Source organism: Octopus bimaculoides, chromosome 30 (genome assembly GCF_046866305.1).
Source record: "Octopus bimaculoides isolate indiv1 chromosome 30, ASM4686630v1, whole genome shotgun sequence".
Classification (NCBI taxonomy): domain Eukaryota; kingdom Metazoa; phylum Mollusca; class Cephalopoda; order Octopoda; family Octopodidae; genus Octopus; species Octopus bimaculoides.
In genome coordinates this window covers 12,465,812-12,478,311 of record NC_142957.1, presented here as the reverse complement: position 1 = coordinate 12,478,311, position 12,500 = coordinate 12,465,812, and the positions used below count along the sequence as shown (strand labels likewise).

General features: G+C 38.5%; 2 protein-coding genes across 3 annotated transcripts in view; both read right to left on the bottom strand.

Annotated features, from left to right (window-relative positions):
- LOC106869468 (bleomycin hydrolase) overlaps positions 1 to 12,500 on the bottom strand; it is a 64,820-nt gene that overhangs the window by 6,041 nt on the left and 46,279 nt on the right. For both annotated transcript variants that reach the window (XM_089346207.1, XM_089346208.1), the window contains 5 exons: positions 3,820 to 3,974; positions 3,441 to 3,590; positions 2,403 to 2,633; positions 1,125 to 1,217; positions 283 to 438 (listed from right to left, as the gene is read on the bottom strand). In XM_089346207.1, the coding sequence (XP_089202333.1) occupies positions 283 to 438; positions 1,125 to 1,217; positions 2,403 to 2,633; positions 3,441 to 3,590; positions 3,820 to 3,974 (785 nt within the window). The remainder of the gene's footprint in view (positions 1 to 282; positions 439 to 1,124; positions 1,218 to 2,402; positions 2,634 to 3,440; positions 3,591 to 3,819; positions 3,975 to 12,500) is intronic.
- The window catches only part of LOC149130212 (uncharacterized), a 34,406-nt gene continuing 34,073 nt past the window's right edge, over positions 12,168 to 12,500 (bottom strand). Inside the window, exon 2 of the mRNA XM_089346209.1 lies at positions 12,168 to 12,500. This exon is cut by the window's right edge and continues 5,150 nt beyond it. The gene's annotated coding sequence lies outside the window, so the exon portion shown is untranslated.

The following is a 12,500-nucleotide window of genomic DNA, read 5'->3' as shown; positions in this document are numbered from 1 at the left end:
GCCAAATCAGATTGGAGCCTTGTGTAGCCTTCGGGTTCCACCAGTCCTCAGTCAAATCGTCCAACCCATGCTAGCATGGAAAGCAGACGTTAAACGATGATGATGATGGTAACAAAAAGGTTTAAAATACACAATAATTAATAAAAGAAAACATAAAAGAAAGAGAGAGAGAGAGAGAGAGAGAGGTAAACTATGTATTAAATACAAAGGCATTGCTCCAACATGGCCTCAGCTTAATGACAGTAAACAGAAAATAAAAAGAAAAAAGACCTGGTATCTTACCATATCTGTGACATCAGACACAGGTTTGATGTGTTGGTGGTAAAAGTCATGAGGTGAGATGGGTCCGATAGAGTTATAAGCTTTTGATTTATTGTAATAATCCCAGACGAACTCTTTGGGTGGCGTACCCAAGGTAACAGACAGGATGGTGTATAACTGCAAGAAGAAGATAATAAATGAATGAAAGAATAACCGCATTTGCAGCTATGTAAGATGCATACCCTATTTTAACAATGATGTTTTGTGGGGAAAATATATTTAGTATGCGTATGTTTCCTGAAGAGGAAAGTGTATGTTTTCAGTCATTTCATTCCTGTCCCTTTAATATTATTGATCGTTACCAGCGTCGCCTTCCTGGCACGTGCAAAGACATTTGAGTGGGATCGTTGCCAGTGCTGCTGGACTGGCTCTTGTGCAGGTGGCACGTAAAATACACCATTTTGAGCGTGGCCGTTGCCAGTACCTCCTGACTGGCCTTTGTGCCAATGGCGCGTAAACAGCACCCACTACACTCTCGGAGTGGTTGGCGTTAGGAAGGGCATCCAGCTGTAGAAACTCTGCCAAATCAGATTGGAGCCTGGTGCAGCCATCTGGTTTCACCAGTCCTCAGTCAAATCGTCCAACCCATGCTAGCATGGAAAGCGGATGTTAAACGATGATGATGATGATGATATTCTCAAAATTAATTAAAACAAAGGCAATGCATTTGTGTGCATGTGTGTGCGTGTGTGTGTGTGTGTGTGTGTGTGTGTGTGTGTGTGTGTGTGTGTGTGGGTGTATTTATGCATGCTTGTACATTAGCAAAAGATAAAAGAGAAAATAAAAGATGTGCCGGTGCCTACCTCTTTAACCATTCCATCTTTTAGAACCTGAAGATCAGCATCTGCAACTCCCTTTATGACATTTTCTTGAAGGATCTTGCAATACTCTCGCATCTTAGGAGAACGAAAGGGGAAAAAAAAAAAGAAAAAAAAGGGACAGAAATAGGGAATTATTTTCAAGTGAAATTAAGTTCCAAAACTTATTTATGTCTATATTATAACGTGTGTGTGTGTTGTAAAAAAAAGTTTGCTTCTCAACCACATGGATTCACATATAGTTCCAGGTTCAATCCCACTGCATGGCACTTTGGGCAAGTGTTTTCTAGTATAGCCTCAGGCTGACCAAATGACCAAAGCTTGTAAGTGGATTTGGTAGACAGAAACTGAAAGAAGCCCGTTATATATATATATATATATATATATATATACATATATATATATATATATATATATATATATATATATATATAGATATATATATATGTATGTATGTATGTATGTATATATGTATGTATATATTTATGTGTGTATGTGTGTGTGTGTATGTGTGTGTGTGTATGTGCTTGGCCTCACGCCAAGGCTTGATAACGAATGTTAGTGTGTTTACATCCCCATAACTTGGTGGTTCAGCAAAAGAAACCAATAGGATAAGCACTAGGATCAGAAAGAGTAAGTCCTGGGGGTCGATCGCTTCAAGTAAAAAAAAAAAAAAAAAACCTTTAAGGCAGTGCTCCAGTATGGCCACAGTCAAATGAGTGAAACCAGTAAAAGGATAAGAGAATCAAAGAATATAGATTGGCCCTCCGTCAGTTACGACGACGAGCGTTCCAGTTGATTTTCTCGACTAAAGGCAGTGCTCCAGTATGGCCACAGTCAAATGAGTGAAACCAGTAAAAGGATAAGAGAATCAAAGAATATAGATTGGCCCTCCGTCAGTTACGACGACGAGCGTTCCAGTTGATTTTCTCGACTAAAGGCAGTGCTCCAGTATGGCCACAGTCAAATGAGTGAAACCAGTAAAAGGATAAGAGAATCAAAGAATATAGATTGGCCCTCCGTCAGTTACGACGACGAGCGTTCCAGTTGATTTTCTCGACTAAAGGCAGTGCTCCAGTATGGCTACAGTCAAATGAGTGAAACCAGTAAAAGAGTAAAAGAGTATAGACTGAGATACAGGGGTCCCAGATGGAGAAACAGAATTTCATTTTTACTATTATAGATAACTAATCCTGGAACCTTTTGACTCCACCCTGTATACATACACAAAGACAAGCATGAGAGTTTATTTCCAATACATACCTTGTGACTGATGATGCTGACCAAATATCTTGAAGCCTCACAGGACACAGTGTCTGGGAAGATGTTCTTCGGTACAATACCATATTTGGAAATCAAGTTGACCAACATGTCCCATTGGCCACCATCATCGGAGGCGTTGACCAGCAAATGGTCAACGACTCGGCTGCCGGCTGTGTTGCCGTTGCGAGCGCAGTCAATGAACGCATCCAGGATGAAGTTGCTTCTCTCAAGCTGTAGGAGAGAGAGAAAAAGAGAGAGACAGAGAGAATGAGTTAGAGCATGGAGGGAGAAAGTAAATGAAAGAGAGAGCCTGATATGTATATGCTTGTGTGCGTATGCATACATTGCCTTATAAATATTCACACACACACACACACATATATAGAAAAGAAAAGAAAAGAAAAGAAATGGAGCAGTAATTAACAATGAGAGTAATTAACAATGAGAGGCTGGGTCATTGGTATTAGAAAGTCATAGTTTAATTGTAGTTCAGAACCATTTATATTAAACCACAGTTTCACCTTTAAATTACTAATTACTGTATACCTTACAGCTAGGACTATACATAGTGAGGTAATAGACCAGGAGTGACTATGGATACGTTTATCCCTTAGATCGTTGCATAAACTCTAACTCATATTTTGCTTAACACACACACACACACACACACACATATATATATTCATACACACACACATGCACACATATTCATAAATATACATATATGTGTGTGCGTGTATGCATTTATATATATATATATATATATATATATATAGATGGATGGATGGGTAGCTAGATAGATAAATAGATAGACAGACAGACAAACAGATAGATAAATGGATGGATAGATAGATAGATAGATAGATAGATAGATAGATAGATAGATAGATAGATAGATGAATATGAAGATAGATAGATAGATGGAGAGATGGATATATAGACAGACAGACAGACAGATGGATGGATGGATGGATAGATAATTCTGAGGGAGGGAGGGAGAGAGATAGGCAGATAGCAGAAGCTGGTGGGGTTACTCACTTTATCCCAAAAGAACAGATATGCTTGGCTGAATTCAAACTCTGGCACTTCAAATTTTTCCATAAATGGGATTCTCATCTGATTGAGTGCGGCAAATATCCAACATCGTCCCGATGCCCTCTGGTGGGTCACCGGTTTTGCTTCTTCGACCTGTTAATGGAGAAAAGTAAAAAAAGAGATGATGCTTGACAACCGATGCTGGTGTGTTTACGTCCCCCGTAACTTAGCGGTTCGGCAAAGAGAGACCGATAGAATAAGTACTAGGCTTACAAAGAATAAGTCCCAGGGTCAATTTGATTCGACTAAAGGTGGTGCTCCAGCATGGCCACAATCAAATGACTGAAACAAAAAAATCAAAAATCAAATGAATAAAATATACCTTGACACTGAAAACATGGTTAACATCAAGTAGTTGCCGAGGACAACGGGATATCTCGTTGATGTTAACGTGGTTGCATACACCTTGGGTGAACATAAGTCTGTCGTCAGTGGTGAACTCATCACGGAGTTTGTCCAGTGTTTCCTGGGGGATTCCTGTGAAGAGAAGAAATTGGACATGAGGAGGAGAAAGAAAATTAGCAAATATTTCGTAGTGCTGATGACGATGACGATGGTGGTAGAGGCGGCGGTGATGATGATGATGATGATGATGATGATGGTGGTGGTGGTGGTGGTAGTAGTGGTGGGGTGTGTGGTGGTGGTGGTGGTAGTAATGGTGATGATGATGATGATGATGATGATGATGATGATGATGATGATGATGGTGGTGGTAGCGGCAGCGGTGGTGGTGATTGATTGATGATGGTGATGATAATGGTAGTAGGGGTGGGGTGTGTGGTTACGGTGGTAGTGATGATGATGATGAGGAGGAGGAGGAGGATGATGATGATGATGATGGTGGTGGTAGAGGCGGTGGTGGTGGTGACTGATGATGGTGATGATAATGGTAGTAGGGGTGGGGTGTGGGGTTACGGTGGTAGTGATGATGAGGAGGAGGAGGAGGAGGATGATGATGAGGATGATGATGATGATAGAGGTGGTGCGGGGTGTTGATTATGATGGTGGTGGTGGTGGTGGTGGTGGCGTTAGGAAGGGCATCCACCCGTAAAAACCCTGCCAAAACAGACAGTAAAGCCTAGTGTGGTCTTCTGCCTAGGCCAACTCTATGTCAAAACCGTCCAACCCATGCCAGCATGAAAAATTGACGTTAACTGAAGGCGATATATTGTCACACACTACACATATCTCAAAGGGTAAAGACCTCCTTCGGTCAGTCTTGAATGACCATGGGATTGCACCTAGAAAGTTACCCTTCGAGGCACAAGTCCAGACAAGGTTGTTTAGTGAAAACCAGCAGACACCCATGCATACCAGCCTCCCCCTCTCCTCACCACCGATGTTATCCAAGGGAAAGGAAAAGGCCATGATACAGCTTGGCACCAGTGACGTCACAACTCATTTCTACAGCTGAGGAACACAACACACAGCCCGGTCCAGGATTGAACTCACAACCTCATGATCACGAGCCCGCCGCTCTAACCAATGAACCATGCACCTTCACTGAGTCATGCACCACACACACACACACACACAAACTGACAACACATTCCACAAACATCTTACACAGACCTAATCGTCATCTTTTCCATTGAACAGCCAATCCTCCTAATCCTAGTATATACTGGACCCAACGAAAAATTCTAGGAAAGTGATAGAATGGCTTTGCTTCAACATATTTTCCGGTATTTAACCCCTTTCTGTTAGAGCAACACTCCCCAAAAAACATCGTTAATTTTCCTGGTTTATGCTAGAATGGTTAAATCGTAGCCAGAGTTGTCTCCCGTGATTATCAGACTAAAAATGTGAAATCTTTCTCTCACCACATTTCAAGTTAACACAAATTTATCTATCACTCGACCATATATATTCTTTTACTTGTTTCAGTCAGTTGACTGCGGCCATGAAGGATATATATATATAAAGAATAAAAAGTTTAGAATGGTACAACAATGCACTATAAAACAAAAAAATGGACTATATACCTGTTGTAATTTGGTTATCTATAGTCCGATGATATTTCGGAGTCTCCAGCTAAGAAGATATGAAGAAGGAATTGTAATTCCGAAATATCATTGGACTATAGAAAGCCAAATTACAACAGGTATATATATAGTCCATTGTTATACCATTCTAAACTTTTCATTCTTTACATACAATACACAATGCTTCAAGCGAACTACAATACTCTCCTATATATATATATATATATATATATATATATATAAATATATATATATATATATATTGCATCCTTCAAAGCTTCCATGATTCACTGAGATTTGCCAACAAACACTACACCTGATTTTCTCCCCTCCATACACACGCAAGCATGTATCTGACTCGTACACTGTTCACTTTCCAGACATTTATACAATACTGCATATGCTCTATGCGCACTTTTGACAAGTTGTAGTGCACCTGAGCACTGCATACAATAATTTCATTATATATATATATATATATATATATTTAGTCTCTAGTCAACCTGTAAACCAACACTGATGATTAAAGATGTTCTGACCACGACCATCCCATCTCATGTCACTGTTGTTTAACCCCAGGACAGCTCCGAGGGAGCAAACCTATGATCAATGGAGTTCCACCTCTGACCATCTGGTCCTTTTCATCTATCTACCTAGGACTGCATTAGCCAATGTGTCCATCGTTGGACACATTGGAGAATGCAGCTTCGGGGGAATCTAGCTGTTATTTCTAGCACACTGACTTTATTCAGACATAGTACATCTTGGACTACATTATTAAATGTTGCAGTAAGGCAGCGAGCTGGCAGAATCGTTAGCACACCAGGCAAAATGCTTAGCGGTAATTTCACCAGTTTTCACATTCTGAGTTCAAGTTCTGTTGAGGTTGACTTGGCCTTTCGTCCTTCCAGGATCGATGAAATAGGTATCAGTTATGTACTGGGGGTCAATGTAATAGACTAGCCTCTTCCTCCTCCACAATTTCAGACTTTGTGCCTGTAGTGGAAAGGGCTGCAGTTGTTGCAGGTCAGTCAGTATCTGACAAACCCTATTGCCGAAGACGTACCAAACTGTCCAACCCATGCCAGCATGGAAGGCGGACGTTAAATGATGATGATGATGATGATGATGATGATGATGATGGAGTGTAAATAAACACAATAAGGTTTTTATTATGCTGCATTGGAGAAATTCAGATGAATTAGCAATTAATATTTTCAGGCAAGAAAAGGGACGGCTAGCTGGCAGGGTCGTTAGCGCTCCGGGCAAAAATGCTTAGCAGTATTTTGTCTGCCTTTACGATCTGAGTTCAAATTCCACTCAAGTCGACTTTGCCTTTTATCCTTTCGGGGTCGATAAATTAAGTACCGGTTGCGTACTGGCGGGAGGTTGGGGGTCGATCTAATCGACTGGCCTCCCTCCCTCCCTCCCTCCCACAAAATTTCGGGCCTTGGGTCTAGAGTTGGTAAGATCAGTTCGTTCTAACGGAACGGTAATGGTTGAAGGGAGATAACTGCGCTAGGACATTTCGTGCGTGACGTACGTGACAGCCGGAGACACGAATGGCAAAATATCTCTAAGCTGTATTCTTTTGTTCTTTTTTACTTTTACTTGTTATCTATTTGACTGCAGCCATGCTGGAGCACCGCCTTAAAGGGTTTTTAGTGGAAGGACTCGACCCCGCCAGGACTTAATAAGCCTTGTACTTATTCTATCGCTCTCTTTGGGCTGAACAGCTAACTTATGGGAACATAAGTTTACACCAGCTTTGGTGCTAACGATTCTACCAGCTTGTTGCATTCTCACCTGAAAATATTTCGTTTTAAATCTTGGCCCAAATCCAGAAAAGTTCGGGAGGTGGGGGTGGGGAGAGGTGGGGAGAGGTGGGCCAGTTATATCGGCCCCTAGTGCTCAACTGTTATTTTAGTGACCTTCAAAAGGTTGAAAGTCAAAGTCGACCTTGGCAGGAGTGGTTGTGTGGTAAAAGGCTTGCTTCCCAACCAACCACATGGTTCCGGGTTCAGTCCTACTGCATGGCACCTTGGGCAAGTGTCTTCTACTATAAGTCTTGGGCCAACCAAAGCCTTGTGAGTGGATTTGGTTTACGGAAACTGAAAGAAGCCCGTCGTATATATATATATATGTATGTATTTGTGTGTCTGTGTCCCCACCCCCGCAACATCGCTTGACAACCGATCTTGGTTAGGGAAAGCGGAAAGGAGGGTGAGAGACTGTATACTATAAGAGAGAGGGGGGTGAGAGACAGTAGATTATCAGAGAGAGGTGGTGGATAGAGTGTGACGAAGCAGATAAACGAGAGGGAGATGGAGTGAGAAATATTGAGAGGGGGTATTGAGAAAGAAATTAGGTGAGAGGGAGAGGGTGAGTCAGAAATAGAAGCTTAAACAGAGAGGAGGAGAGGGAGTGTGAAAAGCAGTAGTTAAAAGGGTGATGGGAAGAGTGAGAGAGAAACTAGTTAAAAGAGAGAGGGGGAAATAGAGAAACAGTAGTTAAAAGAGAGGGGATACAGAGAGAAACGGTTGTTTAGAACGAAAGGGGGAGACTGAGAGAAACAGTAGTTAGATGAGAGGAGAAGGCTGAGGAAAACAGTAGTTAAAAGAGAGGGTGAAATTGAGAGAAACAGTAACTACAAGAGAGAGGAAGTCATGGAATGAGAAACAGTAAATAGAGAAAAGAAATATAAAAAGAGTAGTGAGAAATAATGGTTAAGAGAGAGAGAAAGAGGGGTGGAGTGAGAAATAGTAGTTAAAAGAGAGAGGAATTGAGTGAGAGTCAGCAGATCTTAGAGAGGGGGAGCTTACGTGAGAAACGACGACTAAAAGAAAGGGCGAGATGGAGAAAGAAAAGGTAACTAAAAGAGAGTGAGGGGATAGTGAGAGATAGTAGCTGAATGAGAGAAGGAAAGAAAGAGTGAGAAACATGTTAACTGAAAGGGGGAAAAGAGTGAAAGAGAAAGGGTAATGAGAAAGAGGAAGACAGAGAAAAAAGATTTAGAAAGAGTAATAGGAACGAGAGAGATAGGATGGAAATGGCTGGCAAGAGTATCACGTGAACACATTGCCCGAGCAGACGACGTATCACGTGTCTAAGTGGGGAAAAGAAGACTACAGAGCATGTGACCAAACGGAATAGCGCAAGCGATGGATCACGTGACCAAATGGCAAGAGCAGACGATGTTGCACGTGACCAACAGAGACCAGCGAGTAGGAAACACCTTGTTTATATGTCTGTCTGTCTGTCTTAGAGTTCCAAAGGCGTTCCAGCCGTGACAATCGGCAGAATCGTTAGAGCGCTGAATAGAGAATACCTTGCAATGCTTTACGTTCCAAGTTCAACTTCACCTTTCGTCTTACCGAGGTCACGGCTGGAACGTCTTTGTTCTTAAGTAACCTTGACCAGGGGTTGACTTGCAGCTAACACAATAACAACAGGCCTGTGTGTGATCAAAGGCGTTCCAACCATGACCATCCCCTCTGTATTTTGATATACCGCGTCCGCGACTACGTTGTGCAATGTGTAGTCTTGTTCATACGCAGGTGATTTCTGATCCAACAGACCACACACTCACGATCAAAGCGATTCCACCCGTGACTATCCCATCTCTAGAGAGAATACATTCTCCAATGAGTTCGTTTCTTTCTCGAGACAACGGGGTGTAATTTGTAAAAAGATTTGGCTGCCGTTTCTAGCAGGCCTAGCTAGCACGGAGAGGCTCCCCGCGTTGGATCGGTGTGATAAAACATCTTTGGGGTTTTTATCATTGAAGAATGAACGAAATGAAAATAAAATCAAACTTTTTCTTTTTATTCATTGAAATTTGAAACAAAGAAGAAAAAAAAGAGACAGTCAAATAGATAGATAGACAGACAGACAGATAGATAGATGACAAAACAAAAAAGAAAGAAAGACAGAGAGGTGAGGGCAAAAAATCATAAAATTAGGGATACATTTTGAAGGGTAATATTTCATGTAAGGTATATTAGTTCATATTTTTTTATGTCTATGCACAGTTCTATAGTAACCATGGTTAGATTAGAGGTTGTTTATTTTTTGCTTTTGAAGTGTGTGTGTGTGTGTGTGTCAAAAAAAAACCCCATCTACCTAAGCTAAGAGCTCAATATATACTCAAAGAGACTATATATATATATATATATATATATATATATATATGCATGTATATATATATATATATATATGCATGTATGTATATATTTATTTATACATATGCATGTATGTATATATTTGCAGTGCAATATATAAGATCCACAGAATCATATGACTACCACAGGAAGCTCTTCTACGGGAACCTGGCTATCAGACCACATAAGTAACCCAATGAGGCGGGGTATAATGCAGAGTGCTATGCAGCTGAAATCCAGGAGATCTAATCTATGAAATTATTTCACAAGGAACATATAAACCATAAAAAGTCAGTGGGGTATAAGAGGTGAATATATTCATTAAACGACTTATAAATCCTTACGATTTCGCAGCTGGTTTTTTTCTTTTTTTTTTTTGTAATAGTAATTTCAGTGTATAACAGATTATGCTTACATGTCTGCACTAATTTGCATGGTATGCATTATACAATACAATTGTATGTTTACAAATCAGTGCACTGAAGGCTGCGAAACAGATGTAATCATAAAGATGACAAGTGTTTAAATAAACATATTCACCTCTCATACTTCCTGATATTTTATGCTTTATATATATATATATATTATCAATATTATAAACCAGACCCCTTCCCCACGAAATTTAGGTCTTCTGCCTACAGTAAAAGGGATTACCATTTTTTATTAAGGCTGCAATGATGGCAGAGTCTTTAGTGCCTTCAGCGAAATGTTTCGAAGCATACCGTCCAGCTCTTTACATTCTAAGTTCAAATCCCACCAAAGTCCACTTCACCTTTCATCTTCTCATGCATACTGGCCAATGTAATCAACATACACCCTACCCATAAAAATGCTGGCCTTGTGACAAAAAATCGAAACAAGTATTATTATTATTATTATTATTATTATTATTATTACCAACATAAGTACCAGTCATAATACTGGGCGGGTGGGGAGTGGGGGGGTATAATCCCCCTAAAATGAGATTTTGTGTTTATTTAAGGAATTGTTAGTTATTGATGTTTACTGTTGCTGTCGTTGGCTCTGTTGTTGTTTTTGTAAGTAATTACTGCCCTATTCAAAAGTAATTAATAAAATTAAAGAAAAAAAAATTCAGACAATTGATTGGTTTTTAACGATTTTCTTTTATTTGTAGCACATTCTAACATTTCATTCTAAAGTAACATCTACATGCGTGAAAGAATATATATATATATATATATATATATATATTTATATACACACATATATATATATAAATATATATATATATATATATATATATATATATATATTGTAACACATGCTTTATAAATACACGCACACATGCCAAAATACATTTTTCTTTTGTATTAAAGTATAAATTTAAATAAAATATAATACAAATATAATACTGTAACACAACTAGGACCTTATAGTAATTTCTGCATGTGTGTACATGTATATGTACGCAGACATATATGCATACATACATACATATATATATATATATATATATATATATATATATACACACACACACACACACACATATATGTATATATATATATATATATGTACACATATATATGTATATACACATATATATGTATATACACACATACATTCTCACAGATATATATACATATACATGTATATATACACATATATATGCATATATATATATACATATATGTATATATATATATATATATATATACACACACACATGTATGCATGTATACATGCATATAGACACACACACATACATTTAGACATACATACATACATACATATAGACACACACACACACATATGTATGCATATATATAAATATACATGTATATACATATATATATACATATGCATATATATACACACACACACATACATACAAACATGTATATATATACACACACACACACACAAACAAACATGAGCAGGGTGTGTGTTTGTAAAGTTCAACTACTCCATGGTATTTAGACAACCTGTATTATTAAGCAAGATTTTTATTATCATAGTCTGCTGTTACATCATTCGTGTTGCCATCGGTACGCAAAATGCATGGGCGTCATTCATGCAGGCGTTTGACTCTAACATGTGCACTGCACAATGCGTACACACCATCTCCAAGTGGTAAAGTGGCAAATTTTAAATAACTTCTGCCAAAGCTGACATACCACAGATACTTGGCATATTTTATAAATATGCCTGCTCAAGTATCATAAAAGCATGAAACTATTAGTAGCTCTTTTGGTTATGTATTTAATTTGATATATATATATATGTATATACATATATACTTACATATGTACATGTATATATATATATATATATATATATATATATATATATATATATATATATATATATGTACATGCATACATGCACAGATCACAAGCCACTGTACCTTTTTATTTTTTCTCTCTGTTTATTTCTGTATTCCTTTCTGTCGAAGAGCATAGGCGCGAAACGTATAAGACTTTCTCACTTCCTGAGCGTTAAACTAATACGTCTGTTTGTTGTTTATACAGCCGTCTTCGTCTTCTGTTTTTTGTAAATTCTCACTATATATATATATATATATATATATATATATATATATAGTTATGTGGAGAATGGAGACACTGCCCCTTGTTCCCTCGTCCTGCACTACACTGAACATGGGCAATCCAATCCAATACACATACATACATATACACATTTATATACACATACATACATACGCACATGTATATTGTTTGTTTTTTCATGTCAAGTTTTATGCACACACACAAATATATATGTATAAAACAATTTGGCATTATACTAATGGAATAATCTGTACTTTTTTCACAGAGTACATATTCATTGACTGTTACAAGGGAAAACTTGACAAAGACCTCGAAATTTGCATGCTC